This window comes from Pelodiscus sinensis, chromosome 7, assembly GCF_052426305.1.
Source record: "Pelodiscus sinensis isolate ZL-2025 chromosome 7, ASM5242630v1, whole genome shotgun sequence".
NCBI classification, from domain to species: Eukaryota; Metazoa; Chordata; order Testudines; family Trionychidae; genus Pelodiscus; species Pelodiscus sinensis.
The window spans coordinates 2,056,617-2,076,320 of record NC_143058.1 but is presented as its reverse complement, the minus strand read 5'-3'; the positions used below and the strand labels follow the sequence as shown (position 1 = coordinate 2,076,320).

General features: G+C 61.8%; 1 protein-coding gene across 8 annotated transcripts in view; it reads right to left on the bottom strand.

Moving 5' to 3' along the window:
- CFAP65 (cilia and flagella associated protein 65) overlaps positions 1 to 19,704 on the bottom strand; it is a 47,422-nt gene that overhangs the window by 9,885 nt on the left and 17,833 nt on the right. For all 8 annotated transcript variants that reach the window (XM_089779606.1, XM_089779609.1, XM_075932933.2 and 5 more), the window contains 12 exons: positions 19,090 to 19,335; positions 18,526 to 18,750; positions 17,728 to 17,886; positions 16,561 to 16,726; positions 15,873 to 16,001; positions 13,708 to 13,933; positions 12,508 to 12,636; positions 9,246 to 9,422; positions 8,477 to 8,543; positions 4,150 to 4,260; positions 3,459 to 3,650; positions 2,696 to 2,854 (listed from right to left, as the gene is read on the bottom strand). In XM_089779606.1, coding sequence (XP_089635732.1) covers positions 2,696 to 2,854; positions 3,459 to 3,650; positions 4,150 to 4,260; positions 8,477 to 8,543; positions 9,246 to 9,422; positions 12,508 to 12,636; positions 13,708 to 13,933; positions 15,873 to 16,001; positions 16,561 to 16,726; positions 17,728 to 17,886; positions 18,526 to 18,750; positions 19,090 to 19,335 — 1,986 coding nt within the window. The remainder of the gene's footprint in view (positions 1 to 2,695; positions 2,855 to 3,458; positions 3,651 to 4,149; positions 4,261 to 8,476; positions 8,544 to 9,245; positions 9,423 to 12,507; positions 12,637 to 13,707; positions 13,934 to 15,872; positions 16,002 to 16,560; positions 16,727 to 17,727; positions 17,887 to 18,525; positions 18,751 to 19,089; positions 19,336 to 19,704) is intronic.

Sequence of the window (19,704 nt, the reverse complement as noted above, 5' to 3'; positions counted from 1 at the left end):
CAGCCGTGCAGCGGTACTGCCGGTCCTGTGACTCCTGCCAGAGGGGCGGGAAGGCCCAAGACAGGAGGAAAGCGGCTTGGGGGTCTCTACCCCAGATAGACCCTCTGGGCTTGCTGAGAGAGTTATGGGAGGGGAAGACCTCCCTGGATGGAACTTCGGGGGTGGAAGCCGCCCTGGCTGTCCAGAGAAGGCTCACTGGGCTCATGGCCCCGGCCCGAGAGACCCTGGCCAGAGATCAAGGCCAGCGGAAGGGTGGGTGTGACCCCCGAGGACAGGCCTGCGCCAGTCGCCCTGGAGCGGGGCGGCGAGTGGACAGAGGGAAGCCAGCTCATGTGGGGCCTTGCCACGGCCGGCCTGAGTCAAGGGGAGCACCCATGTCCCCGGGGCGGGTTCCCACGCAGAGGACCCGAACTTCCCTAGGTCACGAGCGGAGTGACCCTGCTCAGTTCGCTCTCGGAGGGGGGAGAACTGTGACGTAGTGGGGGTACTTGCTGGGCTGTGGTGACCCCTGCTGTCTGGAGCAAGACCCAGCAGGGAAAACCTCGCTAGGCAAAGGTAATGCCAAACTTGTTGAACCAGTGGCCAGACACCCCCCATGGAGAGGAACAAAGGAAGGTGGAATGCTGCCCTGACTGGGGGGCAGGGCTGCAAGGGAATTTAGTTAGTTACTGTGGGAGAGCATGGAGGAGAGCCTAGGAGAAGGGGCTGGAGTTTAGGGGCCCAGTCTCCCCCATCTCAAGGGGGCCTGAGGCATCCTAGCCCAGCTCTGTGACCAGACTACATCTGTGCTGTGCTGTATCCTGGAGAGGCAATAAACTTCCTCTATTCCACCGGCTGGTGAAGTCTGTTTGTGCCATTTCAGGGTGCAGGAGACGGGGAACCCCCAACGCGCCGTCACACCTGTCCTGTCCTCCAAGGGGCCATGCGGCCTCCCACACTGCCCTGCCTGGGTTCCACATGCTGTCTCTTCAGCAAGGCAGCGAGCCTTTCCGGCAGCAGGAGGTTCCAGGCTGTGCAGTGTGTTGGCGCAGAGCACGCCATGCAGGAGTGGGGTAGGCCTGGAGCACAGAGGCCCCAGCTAAACCCCGCTCGGTGATAGCGGGTCACACCCGGGGTCCTGGCTTCAACAACAGCCCCACTGACCTGCCTGCGCATTGTGGGTGTAGCCCAGCTGGTTATTCACACTTCACGCGTGCAAGGTGCTGCGAGCACTGGCTAATTACACTGAACGGCGAGAGACGTTTAACGAGCTTCAGGTTACACGTTTCAGAATGCCCGAGGGACACGGATACCACGGCGCTCTGGGGCACGCTGTAAAGTGTACTCTGCGCTCACAAGAGTGCAGTCTTCCTTCCGGGAGCCCCGCTGCACTCTTCCTGCACACGTGTCTACCCCGCAGGGCGTGAATAATCACCTCTCCACGTGACGTACACTATCCTGGCCTTTGCACCAGCGGAGGCAGTGCTGTGTCTGCAGGAGAGCGTCTTCCGCTGACGGCCACCACCACGCAGGGCGGCAGAGTTACTCAGTCAACAGGAGAGCTCTCTCCAGCCCACCTACAGCGACTCCACCTTCTGCTTTATAATTCAACCTCGGTCCCTCCTGCTCCGTACTTGTCATCTGAGGCAGTGGGTTGTGCCCAGGAAAGCTCACGAGACCAGCTCGCTCTATATTTTCGGTTCCATCTAAGGTGCTACCGGGCCATTGCTGGGGGTTACAGATTAACTCGGCTCCCCCTCTGAGATTTCCACTGTCAGTGATCCCATTGAACCTCCCAACTTGGAATACACAGCGCAGTCTGGGCTCCAGCAGGCCAGCAGCAAAGTCCCTCTGCACTGTGCCCTGTGAACAAGCTGTTCCTTGCCCTGTGTAAGGAGCCACCCTGCTGACCGTGTGCAGACCAAGGGATCCCTAATGCACTGGCTGAGCAGCCTGCCCAGGAAGCAAGGGGCACGGCTGTCTTTGGACACGGGCACTGCCAAGGAAAAGCTGCTCTGCTCCCGGCGCTTAATCGTCACTAGCGCAAGGGTCACGCGCCAACATCGCAGCAACCGCTCTGGTTCTGGGGCCCGTGGAAATCGGACCTGGAGTAAAGAGGTTTTCAGGGCAACAGCCGCCGTGCACAGTGGGACGTTGTGGGGGGCTGTCTGCTCTGTAACCCGGTGCCCCCACCTGGCTGCGCTGGGCTGTGTGATTCCCACGGACTCACCCACATATGCATTGGCCCAGACACCTAGGCCCAGCCTGGGCAGATAACAAGGCTCTTCCCAGAGGCAAAGGGAGGGAGGTGGAGACGGACACCTGGCTGGGGGCAGGGCTGGGAGCTGGGCAGTCGGAGCGTGGGGAAGCATGGAGGAAGGAGACTAAAACCAGTACAGGGGGTTCAGGGTCTGTGAGCCCCTCCCCCCAAGGGAAGTAGGGCTGTTGGCCTATCCTGTGCCTACATCAAACCTGCGCTGGGCGGTATCTCGGAGAAGCAACAAACCCATTTTTACTCTACTGGCTGGCGGAGTCACGTCTGGCTGAGGCCTGGGATGCAGGGTCGGGGGCACAGACAGGAATCTGGTTTTTCCAGCAGCAGGCTAAGGAGCGCCGCCTGGAGTCAGAGGCTCAGAGAAGAGGCCGCCTGCCACGCATTCTGGAAGGGCTGCCGTTCCCGCGCGGTGGCTATGGCAGTATCCCAGCTGGGGCTCACCTGCCCAGGCACGGTCAGTTTGGAAGAGCTCGGAGTCACGGAAGGAGACGAGACTTGGTCGAACTGGGCGGTCTCTCCCAGAATATGGGGGTCATAGCCTATTCCCTGGAAGGTGATCAGAGCTGAATCTCCCTCCAAGATGTGGATGGGGACATCCACCTGCCACAGAAAGGGCGACAGGACACAGTCAGGGCTGCATGCTGAGGGTCTAACAAAGCGGTGCCGTTGCTAGCGGAGCGGGACTTTGGAGTAAGCGGCCTGCTGCCTGCTGCACTGGGATTCCTGGGAACACTGACGAGCTAAGCCCCCAGCAGCCGCCGAGAGGGGCCGGGCACGCGGGTTACATAACCGTACTGGACAACAGCTCTGTCTCGGGAGTATGCAGCCTGAGCCTACAGCTGCTAGGATCTGCTGCCGCTCCAAGGGCCTGAGTCTCCCTCTAGACCGCTCAGGCCCCAAGTTCTCTGGTCTTACCCGGATTCCTCGCCCCAGGCTGCAGGGGACCCCCTGCCTGGCCACGGGGCCAGTGATACCAGATCCCTAGAGGCCCTACGTCCAGGGCTGCGCTTGCCCAGGGCACCCAGAATTTTGTCAGTTTCAGCGTGTCAGGCAAAATCGATGTTTCCCGAGGACAAACGATTTAAATCCAACCCCACCAAGCCTCTGTCTGATGTGAACAGAGAGGGCCACAAGACGCTGGCCCCGCAGGCCCCCGGGAAAAGCACGTGACACCGCGACTCGCTTAGGCTGAGGAGCCTCTTACGGAGTACGTCCTGGCTTCCAGCGGCGAGAAGACCCACTCGATGTGGCTTGTCGAGCCGGGAGCGATCTCCCCCCTGGGGTTCAGACAGACAAACACCGGGTGCTGGAAATTCTCCTCCTGGATCTTCGTCACAGAGTCCAGCTGAATCTCATAAGCCACAGCCATGCAGCCCCCGTTGTACAGCTCATAGATCTGCAGGGGACAGGAGGGGGGCAGTGCTCGCGGTGCCCCGCTGCAAGCTAGCGCCAGCCCTGAGCGGTGGGCTAGTGACGCGCCTATGTCAGGGCATTTGATAAAACCGAGGCTTGGAGGGAGGAGACCCCAGAATTCAAAACAGCAGCCACCATCAGCAGCCCACACAAAGCCCCCGGCTCGCCCCCTCCATGCTAGAGCGCCCCTCCCGCTGCCCACCAGAGTTTTTCTCCGGGCCAGTGGCAGCCGCTCTGGGAAGCGGAGCTCAGAGATTCGGACCCGCCGCCCCCCCACCTGGCCCACAATGCAGAACCGGCCTGACAGCCCCGCTGCAGGGCTCTGGCTAGTTCCGGTCTCAGACCCTCCATGGGAGGCTCCACTTCCCTGGCACGGCTACTGCCCAGCCGAGCACGTGCGGCTGCGCCCTGCCCTCCCCAGGGCCGGCCGGCGCGCGAGCTGCTCCGCTCTGCCTGCCCGGCGCGTCCTTCGGGCTGCTCACCTGTCGGGGCGGGCTGGAGCTGCCAATGGCGATGGGAGTGAACAGGTGCTTGGTGGAGGTGAAGTGAACGTACCGCTGCTCCTGTCCCACGGTCACGCCAAGGAAATTCAGCTGCAGTGCAGGCGGGGAAAAGAAACAGCCATTCTCACCCGGCAGCACCCCCTCACGGCCGTGCCACAACCACACCGGAACAATGGGAGAGGCAGAGCCCCCTCACAGCCGTGCCACAACCACACCAGAACAACGGGAGAGGAAGAGCCCCCTCACAGCCGTGCCACAACCACACCGGAACAACGGGAGAGGCAGAGCGCCCCTCACGGCCGTGCCACAACCACACCAGAACAACGGGAGAGGCAGAGCCCCCTCACAGCCGTGCCACAACCACACCAGAACAACGGGAGAGGCAGAGCGCCCCTCACGGCCGTGCCACAACCACACCAGAACAACGGGAGAGGCAGAGCCCCCTCACAGCCGTGCCACAACCACACCAGAACAACGGGAGAGGCAGAGCCCCCTCACAGCCGTGCCACAACCACACCAGAACAACGGGAGAGGCAGAGCCCCCTCACGGCCGTGCCACAACCACACCGGAACAACGGGAGAGGCAGAGCGCCCCTCACAGCCGTGCCACAACCACACCGCATCAACGGGAGAGGCAGAGCGCCCCTCACAGCCGTGCCACAACCACACCGGAACAACGGGAGAGGCAGAGCCCCCTCACAGCCGTGCCACAACCACACTGGAACAACGGGAGAGGCAGAGCCCCCTCACAGCCGTGCCACAACCACACCAGAACAACGGGAGAGGCAGAGCCCCCTCACAGCCGTGCCACAACCACACCAGAACAACGGGAGAGGCAGAGCCCCCTCACAGCCGTGCCACAACCACACCAGAACAACGGGAGAGGCAGAGCCCCCTCACAGCCGTGCCACAACCACACCGCATCAACGGGAGAGGCAGAGCCCCCTCACGGCCGTGCCACAACCACACCGGAACAACGGGAGAGGCAGAGCCCCCTCACAGCCGTGCCACAACCACACCAGAACAACGGGAGAGGCAGAGCCCCCTCACAGCCGTGCCACAACCACACCAGAACAACGGGAGAGGCAGAGCCCCCTCACGGCCGTGCCACAACCACACCAGAACAACGGGAGAGGCAGAGCCCCCTCACAGCCATGCCACAACCACACCGCATCAACGGGAGAGGCAGAGCCCCCTCACGGCCGTGCCACAACCACACCAGAACAATGGGAGAGGCAGAGCCCCCTCACAGCCGTGCCACAACCACACCAGAACAACGGGAGAGGCAGAGCCCCCTCACAGCCGTGCCACAACCGCACCACAACAACGGGAGAGGCAGAGCCCCCTCCCAGCCGTGCCACAACCACACCGGAACAACGGGAGAGGCAGAGCCCCCTCCCAGCCGTGCCACAACCACTCCACAACAACGGGAGAGGCAAAGCGCCCCCTCATGGCTGTGCCACAACAGGAGAGGCAGAGAGGTGCTCTGAGGCACAAGCCAGGAAGGTACGTATGACTGCCCCGGGCTGCCTTCCTCTCCCCAGGTCTGAATTGAATTGCACCAGTCCCAGCCCTGCCCGTGGCCGTATGCTGCCAGCCGGAGAGCTGGGAGACAGCTCTGGCACTTTACCCCTCTACCTGGAGAGGTACCCGTGTGACGGAGTGGGGGGCTGTGCACTCGTGGCCCTGGGCCCACTCTGGTTGGGCGTTCACTGGTTGCTGTGTTGGGCTGTGGGTGACCCCTACTGGCCTCTGTAAGCATTGCCCAGCTGGGGGGGAGAGTTCCTGCGGACAAGTGCGTAGACAGAGGCCTAGCAACTTCTCCCTTGGCCAGGGCAAGGGGTTAGACACAGGACGGGGGGTGGCTACTGAGGGACTGTGTGGTCTGGGGTTTGGCCAAGGGGCAGTCTGGGCTGGGCAATCACGAAGAGAACAGACAAAATCGAGTGCGGGGGCTTCAGAGGTCTGGGGACTCCTACGCCAAGGGGGCCGAGGCTGCCGGCCCCTTACTCCTGGGCCCACAGGGAACCCGGGCCGTGCTGGATCTCTGAGAAGCAATAAGCCCCCCTGTTCTACTGGCTGGAGGAGTCACATCTGGCTGAGGACGGGGGTGCAGGCTCGGGGGTCCCCAATGCGCCGTCACAACCCGCCCGATCAAGGCAGGACTGCAAGGGACGGCCCTTCCTCCCAGTCTGTGGCAGGCCCTCACGCTCAGCCGGCCACCCAGTCCTGGGGGTCTCCGAAGCGCGAGAGCCGAGAGGCCTCCGCAGAACTGCCAAGCGTACAGGCGAAGCGGCAGACCCGTGGAGTTACCAACAGGGTCCCCTCTGCAGTGCAGCAGGAAGGGACTCAGAGAACCCCAGGCCTGCAGCGCCCCAGGAAAGGCAGATCTTGAGCCACATGGGGCAGGGATCCGCAAGCTATAATTCCCCTATGGAGTGTCCCAGAGCTGCCTGATCTAGGGCGTGGCTGCGACGCTGAGGGACCCCAGAAACAGCTGTCGGAAAGGAGGCAGGCAGAGTCCACGAGAGACTGGAGGCCTCAGCGCCCCACAACGCAACCTCGGAGCCAAACGTGAAACTGTCTCCTGAGCCCCGGCGGGCGAGCTGGTACAGCAAGCGGGGGACAGGAGCGGGGAGGCCCACAGAGCCCTGGGCTGCCAGGAGCCCCCAGGAGGTGCTGCTGTAGCTCTAGAGTTAACAAGAGCTGCGGAGACATGACGCTGGTGCCGGTCTAACGCTCCTCACCCGGGCCAGGAAGATACACGAAGAGAACAAGACCAGACAAACAGGCCGTAAAGGGTTCCCCAGGTACCGTACCAGCATGACCCTCTCCAAGCACTGCGCACACACTTAGCAGCCTGCAGATCAGGAGCCTCCACTTCCCGCGCCCGACCCAGCCCCGCACGCCGAGGGGCCTCCGCTTCCCGCACCCGACCCAGCCACGCACGCCGAGGGGCCTCCGCTTCCCGCGCCCGACCCAGCCCCGCACGCCGAGGGGCCTCCGCTTCCCGCGCCCGACCCAGCTCCGCACGCCGAGGGGACTCCGCTTCCAGCGCCCGACCCAGCCCCGCACGCCGAGGGGCCTCCGCTTCCCGCGCCCGACCCGGCCCCGCTCGCCGAGGGGCCTCCGCTTCCCGCGCCCGACCCGGCCCCGCTCGCCGAGGGGCCTCCGCTTCCCGCGCCCGACCCGGCCCCGCACGCCGAGGGGACTCCGCTTCCCGCGCCCGACCCAGCCCCGCACGCCGAGGGGACTCCGCTTCCCGCGCCCGACCCGGCCCCGCACGCCGAGGGGAGTCCACTTCCCGCGCCCGACTCAGCCCCGCACGCCGAGGGGAGTCCGCTTCCCGCGCCCGACCCAGCCCCGCACGCCGAGGGGACTCCGCTTCCCGTGCCTGACTCAGCGCGCTGACTTTACCCAGCGGCTCCGCCGCAGCAGGACTGTCCCGCAGACTCCGAGAAGGGCTTATGGCCACAGTGCACAGCAAGTGGGCATGAGCGCCCAGTGGATGATACGGCAAAAAGGGCTGATGTGATCCTTGGATGAATAAATTGGCACTAGTGAGACAGACGCACAGAACCCTACAACTGGCAGGGACCTCGCGAGGCCATTAAGTCCTGCCCCCTGCCCTCCCGGCAGGACCGAGCCCCAAAGCGATCTTACATCTGTGCACGGAATTGGTGAGACAGGCGCCGGCCAGGTGCGTAAAGTCCTGGGGTGCACATTTTAAAGGGGACGTTGCAAAACCAGAGGCGGTGCAGAAAGAGCCACAGCACTGAGTCAAGAGCTAGAGAAAACGCCCTGGAGGAGAGACCTGGAGAGCTCAATGTGTCCCGCTTCTCACAAGGAAGGTCGAAGGGTGACTTAAGTACAGGGTGGAAGGAACTTCAGGGTGAGGAGATACGGGCAGTAAAGGGCTCTGGCATCTCCTTCAGCAAAGGCAGGCAGACCGGGCGCCAGTGCCTGGAAGCTAAGTCCAGACAAACCCAATGGCAAAGCTCAGTTCTAACAGAGGGGATTATCGGAGGCTGGAGCCTGCTGTGATCAAGCGAGCTGTTGGGCTCAGTGCCGGGGGACCTGGCTGCTAACGGCCAGTGCCCGGCAGGCGCTCAGACTGATGTAATGGTCCCTCATCTAGGAAAGGTGCCAGGGGACCACAAGCTGTCGGAATCTGGGTTACAGGCCTCGTCCACAGGAAGGCATCTCCACCCAGCACCCCGCCACCGTCTGGCACAGTGCTGACCCCACGGGCAGGCCACCACTTACTGACTGCATTGTGCCTCCGAGGGAATCTCTACTAGCTTACCAGAATCTCACGGCCATGGGAGACCTTCAGCAGGACCGGGAGCCGATCAGTGCCGATGAAATCATGTCTAGGGGCGAGATAAACCACCAGGGTGAGAGCGAGAGAACGGGAACCGCTAAAAATCTACCCCTGGGCCCAGAGTGGCAGAACCAAGGCTGGAAGGAACTTCAGGGTGAGGAGATACGGGCAGTAAAGGGCTCTGGCACCTCCTTCAGCAAAGAAAGGCAGACCAGACGCCAGTGCCTGGAAGCTAAGCCCAGACAAACGAGCTGCTCTTCATTTCCCTGCTAACGAGCGTCACTGGTGCACAGGGGTCACTGAGGCAGGGAGGGGCACAAATGCCTGAGGCTGCCAGGCAGCAGTTTACAGGCCCGAGCCCCGGAGTTCCTGAAGTGCAAACGAGTCGGAGACAATCAGGATCAGGCGCCAAGTAAATGCAGAGCTGGCTAACGTCTCTGTACGAGCCGCTGTCACCCGCACTGCCGGCCTCCAGTAGTAAAAGCTACTAATAGCCAAGCCCACACAGGGCACTAGCCAGCCACCTCTCCGTCCCTCCGGCCAGCCCCACAGGCTGGGCCCAGAGAGCACATCCCTTAGCGCCTCGGCAGCCCTGCTTGACAAGATACTGACGTGGCTCCCGTGCTGACACGCTGGGGTGAGAGCAGAGGGACGGCCTGGTGATGCCCCGTGGGTGGGGAGGTGTAGGGGACCCTGGCCGGCGCCCTGGGGAAGGGAAGGGAAGGCCCAGGCCCGGGGCAGAGCCTGTCACCTGTGTGAGAGCTGCACCGTTTGCTCCTGTCCTGGGAAGAGTCTGCCCGACTTTGGAGACACACTGAAGAGCTGGTTGTCCTGGACTCTCATCTGGTGCAGCTCACTGGGGTCGAACTCTGTGCTCTCCGCCCAGTGCTCCACATCCAGCTTCTGGTCAGAGGGGAACAGAAAGGCCCTAGGGGCCCAGCAAAGCCAGTCAGCCAGCGCAGGGCGGGCAGCACTCCCTGGCGGGCCACGTGCTCACGGCAAGCGTGCCACGAAGACGCCCGAACGCTAGACACTCACCACTGCCTCCCCCTCGGTTCTGTCCCGCAGAGCCCCCACTCCCCCCAGTCTCAGGTCTGACCCGCAGAGCCCCTGGGAACCCCCCCCCCCCCAGATATCCCCTGAGTCTCAGGCCTCACCCGCAGAGCCCCCGGGAACCCCCCCCCACAGATATCCCCTGAGTCTCAGACCTCACCCGCAGAGCCCCCGGGAACCTCCCCCCCCACCCCCCCCCAGATATCCCCTGAGTCTCAGGCCTCACCCGCAGAGCCCCCGGGAACCCCCCCCCCCCCCATCCCCCCCCCCCACAGATATCCCCTGAGTCTCAGGCCTCACCCGCAGAGCCCCCGGGAACCCCCCCCCCCCAGATATCCCCTGAGTCTCAGACCTCACCCGCAGAGCCCCCGGGAACCCCCCCCCCCAGATATCCCCTGAGTCTCAGGCCTCACCCACAGAGCCCCCGGGAACCCCCCCCCCCCCCCCCCATGAGATATCCCCTGAGTCTCAGACCTCACCCGCAGAGCCCCCGGGAACCCCCCCCCCAGATATCCCCTGAGTCTCAGGCCTCACCCGCAGAGCCCCCGGGAACCCCCCCCCACAGATATCCCCTGAGTCTCAGGCCTCACCCGCAGAGCCCCCGGGAACCCCCCCCCCAGATATCCCCTGAGTCTCAGACCTCACCCGCAGAGCCCCCGGGAGCCCCCCCCCACAGATATCCCCTGAGTCTCAGACCTCACCCGCAGAGCCCCCGGGAACCCCCCCCCATAGATATCCCCTGAGTCTCAGACCTCACCTGCAGAGCCCCCGGGAACCCCCCCCCATAGATATCCCCTGAGTCTCAGGCCTCACCTGCAGAGCCCCTGGGAATCCCCCCCCCCACAGATATCCCCTGAGTCTCAGGCCTCACCCGCAGAGCCCCCGGAAACCCCCCCCCCCCATAGATATCCCCTGAGTCTCAGACCTCACCCGCAGAGCCCCCGGGAACCCCCCCCCATCCCCCCCCCCACAGATATCCCCTGAGTCTCAGGCCTCACCTGCAGAGCCCCCGGGAACCCCCCCCCATAGATATCCCCTGAGTCTCAGGCCTCACCTGCAGAGCCCCTGGGAATCCCCCCCCCCACAGATATCCCCTGAGTCTCAGGCCTCACCCGCAGAGCCCCCGGAAACCCCCCCCCCATAGATATCCCCTGAGTCTCAGACCTCACCCGCAGAGCCCCCGGGAACCCCCCCCCCCCACAGATATCCCCTGAGTCTCAGGCCTCACCTGCAGAGCCCCCGGAAACCCCCCCCCCCCATAGATATCCCCTGAGTCTCAGACCTCACCCGCAGAGCCCCCAGGAATCCCCCCCCCCACAGATATCCCCTGAGTCTCAGGCCTCACCCGCAGAGCCCCCGGAAACCCCCCCCCCCCCATAGATATCCCCTGAGTCTCAGACCTCACCCGTAGAGCCCCCGGGAACCCCCCCCCATAGATATCCCCTGAGTCTCAGGCCTCACCCACAGAGCCCCTGGGAACCCCCCCCCCACAGATATCCCCTGAGTCTCAGACCTCACCCGCAGAGCCCCCGGGAACCCCCCCCCCCCCATAGATATCCCCTGAGTCTCAGACCTCACCTGCAGAGCCCCCGGGAACCCCCCCCCATAGATATCCCCTGAGTCTCAGGCCTCACCCACAGAGCCCCTGGGAACCCCCCCCCCCCCCCCCCAGATATCCCCTGAGTCTCAGACCTCACCTGCAGAGCCCCCGGGAACCCCCCCCCCCCCCCACAGATATCCCCTGAGTCTCAGACCTCACCTGCAGAGCCCCCGGGAACCCCCCCCCCCATAGATATCCCCTGAGTCTCAGGCCTCACCTGCAGAGCCCCCGGGAACCCCCCCCCCCCCATAGATATCCCCTGAGTCTCAGACCTCACCTGCAGAGCCCCCGGGAACCCCCCCCCATAGATATCCCCTTAGTCTCAGGCCTCACCCACAGAGCCCCTGGGAACCCCCCCCCCCCCACAGATATCCCCTGAGTCTCAGACCTCACCTGCAGAGCCCCCGGGAACCCCCCCCCCCCACAGATATCCCCTGAGTCTCAGACCTCACCCGTAGAGCCCCCGGGAACCCCCCCCCCACACACACAGATACCCCGAGTCTCAGACCTCACCTGCAGAGCCCCCGGGAACCTCCCGCCCCACAGATATCCCCTGAGTCTCAGGCCTCACCCGCAGAGCCCCCGGGAACCTCCCCCCCCCCACAGATATCCCCCCAGTCTCAGGCCTCACCCGCAGAGCCCTCGGGAACGCCCCACCCCAGATATCCCCTGAGTCTCAGGCCTCACCCACAGAGCCCCCGGGAACCCCCCGCCCCACAGATACCCCGAGTCTCAGGCCTCACCCGCAGAGCCCCCGGGAACCTCCCCCCCCCCCACAGATATCCCCCCAGTCTCAGGCCTCACCCGCACAGCCCCCAGGAACGCCCCACCCCAGATATCCCCTGAGTCTCATGCCTGACCCGCATAGCCCCCGGGAACCTCCCACCCCCCAGATACCCTGAGTCTCAGGCCTCACCCGCAGAGCCCCCGGGAACCCCCCGCCCCACAGATACCCCGAGTCTCAGGCCTCACCCGCAGAGCCCCCAGGAACCCAGCCCCGGCTCTCCCCTCGCCCCACAGATACCCTGAGTCTCAGGCCTGACCTGCAGGACACAGGCGGGGCCCATGCAGACTGGGACTGTCCCGCACAACTTGCTCTCCCTCTGCAGAAGGTGAGTGATGCCACGTGGTTCAGGACGTCGGAGTGGCCAGGCGGGCTCAGACCAAAGGCCCGTCCAGCCCAGTGGCCGGTGCCCGGTGCCCCAAGGGAGGGGACAGCCCCAAGGGAGGGGACAGCCCCGTCGGGTGTTCTCCACCCTCCCAGTGAAGTCCCTGCCAATTTGCTGTATTCAGCCCCTCCGGACACGCCCCGAAGCCGCGTGCCCTCGCCCCACAGACCGGTCAAAGGAGCGCTACCTACCATTCCGCAGGCACCACCCCGCTGTTCTCCAGCATGAGGCTCACCACGGACGGCTCGGCTTCCAGGGGGGCAGCCCCAAAGTTGAAGTCCAGTAGGACGGGGGTGTGCACGGGAGGGACCAGGCAGACGCTGCGCAGGGCAGAGAAAGAGGAGCTGAAATCGAGCCAAGAGCAGGGAGGCGCTGGACACCTGGGGAGGCTCCTGGCGGTCAGGCAGGAGAAGCGAGCGACCTTCCCTCCTCACGCGGGCTCCAGGAACATCGGCTGCCCAGAGAGGAGGCGCCCAGATGTTTAAACCCTTTCTCCTGAGCGGCCCCCGGAGAAGGTGGCTCCACACCCATGAGCTGACTCCGAGCCTGCACGGGCAGGCCTACGTGCTTAGCGCCTGGAACGGGCACAGCACAGGCCCCAGCCCTCTGGCGGCCCTGCCTGGGAGCGCTACTGCCCTCCTGCAGAGGAAGAGGTGCCCGCATGGCAGAGCCACCTCAGGCCTGTGCTCGAGGGCCTGCTCCCACCCAGCAGCGGGGCAACGTGGAGAGGCAGGCGACATCCCGCACAGGGAAAGCACAAGGCAAGAGCACGGCACAGCCAGGAAGAGGGGAGGGGCTGCCTGCTGGGGGGCTGGGGGCAAAGGCATTCGGGGGACACTGAGCTGCAAAGCAAAGCGCCTGGTGTGGCAGCGCATTGGGGTTCCCCGTCTCCTGCACCCCCAGAGTGGCACGAACAGACTCCGCCAGCCAGTAGAACAGAGGGAGTTTATTGCTTCTCCAGGATACAGCACAGCACAGATGGAATCTGGTTCCAGGGCAGGCCTAGGATGCCTCAGCCCCCCTTGAGATGGGGGAGACTGGTCCCCTAAATTCCAGCCCCTTGCTTAGGCTGCTTCCTCCATGATACCAGACAGAAACCTAACTCCCTCACTTCCAGCCCTGCCCCCAGCCAGGGCTCCACTCCCCTTCTTCCCATTGCTCCGCTCCCTGGGAGATCACTGGTCAGACAGGTTCGGAGCCCCCTTGCATAATGACTCATCCCCTGCCCTGCTGGGCCGTGCTGCAGCCAGCAGCCAGTGGAGGCCACTCACAACCCACTGCCCAGCATAGCAACCAGCAAGGTACCCCCACTACGTCACACCTGGCCACGCTTCCCCTGCCTGGATGGCACCGCGCAGGGCGCAGGCTGCTCTGGGCAGGGCCCATGTCACCTGTGCCTCGTGGGAGCCCTGTAGGTGAGCTCTGCGGAGGTGGGGTCCCGCTGCAGGTACTGGTTCAGCGTTTCCAGCGAGAAGAGCCTCCAAAGGTGCAGCTTGCTGATGCCACTGGCACTTCCGGCTGCGCACACGTCTGTGATGCAGATAGTTGGGTAGACGCCTGTGGCCACTACGCAGCAGAGCGCCTGCTGCTCCCCTGTGGTGCTTGCAGGGTTCAGAGCTAAGGAGGAGAAACAAGAACTAGTCAGTGCAATGGCCTAGAACCACCGAGTACTTAGATCTGGCAGGGACCTCGAGAGGTCAAGTCCAGTCCCCTGCCCTCCCGGCAGGACCCAGCTCCGTCTGGATCATCCCTGCCAGGTGTGTCCAACCTGCTCTTACATATCTCCAGGGATGGAGATTCCACAACCTCCCTGTGAAAGGAAGGTATTGAGGCCTACCCAGAATATGTCAAATGAGCACCAGTTTAATTGTAAGTGGAAAGGAAAGGCAGCACTCTCAGATACAGGAGATAAAAATAAAAACAAAATTTGATTGGTTGACCAACAATAACCCCGCTTTTAGGGAAGTAAGTAACTCAGACAGCAGTATGCAACAAAGTGCTGATTACCCCAAATGGAGCAGACGAAAGTTTTTTGTAAGGGCAGAATGAGACAACAAAAATCTAATGTCAGCAATTGTCAGGCGAGTGGAGGAGTATCAAAATACCGAAACAGGGTATATAAGGTGGGCTGAAACAGACCAAGAGCGGACAGGTTGCGAATCCGAAAAGCCATGTCTGATCAACCAGGGCTCCCTCCCCGGCGCTGAATCTCGCTGCCGCACATAAGCTCCGAAAGGGGAACGAATACCGGTCGTACGTTGCAACCAAAAATCCAAAGAAAGGAAAAACTTAAAGAAAAGAATATCTCCTGAATCTAAGCAATACTTCTATCTTTCTTAACGTGAGTATTATATATTTGTTAATTCCATAAATTTTTTAAAGGTAACTCAGGAGGGAATATCAGTAGGAGAAGTTATTATTTCTTGTTTTTTTTACTGTACTGTTTTTCTATTTTTTCTTTGTATATTATATTGTCTTAAAAGAATCAAAAATAATGAATTGATTTAAATAGAAAATTGATTATAAAGTAAATAGAAAAAATAAATAATTTTTGTTTGACCCTAAAAAGAAGTATTCCTCTCTCTGTAGTTTCAAATCCTTTAAAGAACCAAACCCAGTTACCGAAACTCCCCAGGCAATTTATCCCAGTGTTTCACCACCTGACAGGCAGGAAGTTTTTCCTCATGTCCAACCTAAACCTCCTTTGCTGCAATTTTTGCTCCTTGTCCTGTCCTCAAAGGCCAAGGCGAGCAAATTTTCTTCCTCCCCCTTTTGGAAAACTGCTCTCATGTCCTCGCTCAGTCTGCTCTTTTCCATACTAAACAAGCCCAATTCCTTCCATCTTCCCTCCTAGCTCGTGTTCTCTAGACCTTTCATCATTTGCGTGGCTCTTCTCTGGACCCTCTCCCATTTCTCCACATCTTTCCTGAAATGCGGTGCCCAGAACTGGACACAACACTGCAACTGAGGCCTGATCAGCGCAGAGCAGAGCGGAAGAACGACTCTGTGTCTTGCTCACAGCACTCCTGTTCATGCAGCCCAGAGTCATGTTGGCTTTTTTTGCCAGTGTCACACTGCTGACTCTCATATAGCTTGTGACCCCTAGATCCTTTGTGCAGGACTCCTCCCTAGACAGTCGCTTCCCGTTCTGTGTGTGTATATCGAGGGAAACTGCCCAGGCTGGGCTAGAATAGGGTCTGGATCCCCACCAGAGCCAGAGCCAGACCCCCTGGGATGCTGTGGCACAAGTGTCAGAAGCCCCCAAACACAAGCAAGTCTGCTCTAAACACATAGCAGGACAGTTCCTGGGAGGAGGAGAGGGGGCAGTGCAGGGCTGGGGGAGTGGGAGCTCTCTCGGCCTCAGCCCACCATAGCTCAGCTGTGTCTAACCCCCTCTCTGCACACAGCACAATGGAGAAAGGAAACAGCCCTGGGAGCCCAGCAGCACGGACTGCCATGGGAATGGAGAGACGGCACGGGGGGAGCTGACAGCTGGGCAGACTCCTGGTGTGGAAAGGCCCCGCTGGCCAGATAGGTGGCAGGCCTGGGCTCTCACCTTTGGGCGTGGAAATGGTGTAACTGATCGACCAGGTGTAATGCAGCTGACGGGCTGGGCTGACAGTTACTTGGACGATGGCCTTTGACCTCGCAGGAATGATCCCTTTGCAAGGATCCAGCTGTAAAGCTGCGAGAAAGGAAAGGCGAGAGCGGGAGGTGTCAGCGTAACTCTCGATAGACACAGTGCTATCTAGCACAGCCACGGCGCGCTCAGCGTACGGGCGAGTCCTGCACCGCCCCACCAGGCCCAGCTCGGCTCCCCCATGCCGTGGGCACACGCCAGGCCTCAAAGCGCACTAGCCCGGTATCAGTCTGCAGGGGCTTTTTTAAGACAGATAGTTCTTGTCCAAATCCAAAACAGAATCCAAATTCTAAAACTCGGAGCAGGGCATTTTCCGCGGAAGTGAGGAACTCGGGTGGAACTGGTGCCCCATGAGACGAGAAAGCTTTAGTTTCAGTAGAAAATTGTTATGGCTTTAACAACAGAGGGAGAGATCGGTGAGTCCTGGAGCACCCAATAAAACTCTGGCTGGGGCCTTCTCAGACACACCAGCTGCCCCAGAAAGAACCCGCGTTTCTCAGCCTGCCTCCCCGGATCGCTCCGCACCAGCTGGCAAGAGCTTTTCATCCCCTTTCGAACGCTGCAACCACCCTGCCCCACGCCGCCCCCAATGCCCGGGCAGTACCAAGCGGGTCACTGAGGACTTCCTCGGGGTCGCAGGGGCCTGTGATGATCTGCTCCACGTGGAGGACGTAGTTCAGAGAGCAGGTCCCGTTATTCAACAGCACAAGGTCACAGGACTGCTGGCTGCCAACCAGAGCGTTCCCGAGGTCCAGCTGCTCCTCTTGCGCCTAGAGCCCAAAGCCAGCGCACACGGGTCAGGCTGGGGGGAGCACAGCGAGGCTGCGCTCGGGGCAGGGACCCCAGCATCCCGTGGAGTTTAGGAGGCACCAGACGACTGGCCCAGCGTGGCTCGCGTCCTTCACTCAAATGAGGTTTGTTTTCCTTCATTTCAGCCATGGCTCTGGGGCGGGGCTAGGGAGGAGGGGCCGGGGGTGCAGGCTGCCCTGGGGAGAGAGGGCATCTCCAGCCCTCTCTCACCGCAGCAGCCTGGGGCCAGGGGAGAAGTGCCTCTCCATGGCCGCAGCAGCTGCAGTGGGCACAGCCGGGGGAGGGGCGCACATCCTCTGGATGGGGGACAGACACACACACAAGCTCTCTGAAATGTACAGTAGACAGCTGTCCCTTTCTCCACCCCTGCCCCCTGCTGGCCTAGTGGGGTTATAGCTGTTCCTGTCCCCATCTCTGATCCCTTGCTGCCCCCGTGTGGTCATTCTCCGGTATAAATCTCCCTCCTCCAGCCCCCTCCCTTTCCATGGTATGAGAAACAATCCGATTCCAGGCACATCCCATTGTCCTGGCACAACCAACCCCTGACCTTGCTCTAAGTTAGGCTAAGAGGAAGCTGCCTCCCGAATTTGGTGGACCTAGCTCTTGCCGTTTCGGAGGAGCGAACAAACAAACTCCCAGACAGACGGACGGATGCACTTTTCCAGACTATACGGTAAAGATTGCCAGCAGGGGCTTGTGGGCTGCTTTGGGAAAAGCTGCGTGTTACGAGAGGAGGGTGACTGCACAGGGACTCTGACAACCAAAGGACAGATGGGTGCGGAGCCAACTCTGAGGTACAGCGGGGTGGGAGTCTCAGTCTCTTCTGTACTGCCATGGGATCCAAGTACCCATGTCCCCTCCCTCCTCTGCCATGTTACCAGGGGCTGGAGATTCTGCTAAGCCAATTAATCCTCCAGAGAGACTCCTCTTTGTTCCCCCTCCAGCACACTCTCGTACTTACCCTAATGGTGCCCAGTGCCCCCTCTCCAATCACCCGCAGGGTGTAGCGGGTGCTCTCGGGAGACTCAGGGGCTGAACTCCATTGGGCTCTGCGCACTGACACCCAGCTTCGCAGGAGATACTTGGTCTCCTCCCTTGGAGTAAAGGTCCATGCCTGCGCCTGGAATCGCAGGAGGGAGAGGGCATCATTGGTGGTCTCAGCCTTTCCACTGCCTGAGCCAGGGTACCAATTCCAAACGCACTATGGAGTCGCTGGCAGTCCTGGGTGCAGGGGAAATGAGAGTTTTGCGCGGCCCAGGGCGCGGGGCCTATTGAAGCGCGGGGCCCAGGGCAGCTGCCCCGCTCACCCTGCCCTATATCCGCCGCTGCCTGGGTGCATAAGGCAAACAGCACCTTCCTCCCAGCACTGATCACTCGGTCACCAGCCACCATACAACGCTGCGCCGACACCCACTTGTGTCTCTGCCCATGACCTAGCCACGACTCTGGGGCTTCTTACTGGGAACACACACCCAGCCAGCCCCTACCCAGCCATCCAACTAACCAACCTTCTCAGGTGCTTTTCGTTCTTGCTACCCTCCGTAGGAGGTACTGAGGGACACCTGCACAGCAGCATCTGATGGAGCAAATCTACTCCCCGGGAACCTGGCCCAGGCTGGAGAAAGCTGTCTAGATCCTGTCTGAGACCCGAGCTGGCACCCTCCAACTATGGCCTACGGGGCTGTGAACTGCTGCCACGTTTTTGGACGCAGCAATCTCCAGCGGCATGGCAGGTAGCGGTGACTTTGGTAGCACTGACCATGGCTGCATTGGGCTGGATGATCCCTGTGGCGGGCTTGACGGACAGGACCTTGCTGTCACGCTGCTGGATCTTCCACTCGAAGTGCATGGGCAGTCTCGTGCAGTTCTTTATGGTGTACGTGCGCGTGGCTGAGCTTCCCACACAGGTAGGCTTGAAGTACAGATTCCCATCTCCCTCCAAGAGCAACAGCAGGGGTTCGCCACTGCTCTGCAGCAGGATCTCCTGTGGGACTCGGGGAAGGGGAAGAGACAGTAGCAGGAAACCCCGGCCGAGCTCTGAGAGGAGCAGGCAGAGTCACAGCTCCTTCCGAAAGGCCCATTTGGGGCCCCAACAGTGCCGAGCTCGGAAGGGCCCAGAGCCTGGGCCTGCCCCTTGTGCTGCCACAGGCAGCCCCAAAGAGAGCTTGGCACAAGCGAAGGGTCCCAGGCCTGCTGTGCCAGAAAGAAATGGCCACTTGGATGCCATCCAACGGCCACTTTCGCAGACTTGACATTCCCATTTCCAGAAGAGAGGAACCCAGAGCTCCCAACCATGCAAAGCAGCCCTGCTCCCCGGCCCTACCTGGGTGTACTTGGCATAGGCGTTCAGCTGCAAGGGCAGCCTGTGCTGCTGCATGGCCGTGGCCGCCGGCTGTGCGGCCAGAAGGAAGATCTGCTGGGCTCCTGGGGCCATGTACCCCGAGCAGGGTTTGACCAGCACAGAGGGACAGATGTCCCGGCTCACGCAGAAGGTGAGAGGGGAGGGGCCGGTGTTCCAGAGCAGCACGCTGCAGTACGTGTTGGTGTGCGGACCCACCGCAGGGAAGGCCTGGGGGCAGAAAGCAGCACGCCGGGGTCATTCAGAAGGCCAGGCTGCACAGGAAACGCTTGCCTATTACACTCCCCTTTCCAGAGCCTGACGGGCACCAGCCGGGGCCTTCCTAGAGGGCTGGAGGCAGGCCTGGAGGCGGAGCTAGGCAGCTCTTCCTTAGGATGGGGAAGGACAACCCCTGGCAAGAGCACAGCTTACACCTCCCCTGCTTGCCGGGTACCTCTCGTCCAATAGCGTCCTTACGTTCTGTGCTGCTCCCCCTCACCCCCGCCCTGTGGATGGAGGCTGGCCAAGGCACCAGGGCAGAGGGGCTCTCCGAGCCACCCTTGCCCGTGACGGGATCAGCGTTCACAGGAAGGACCAGGA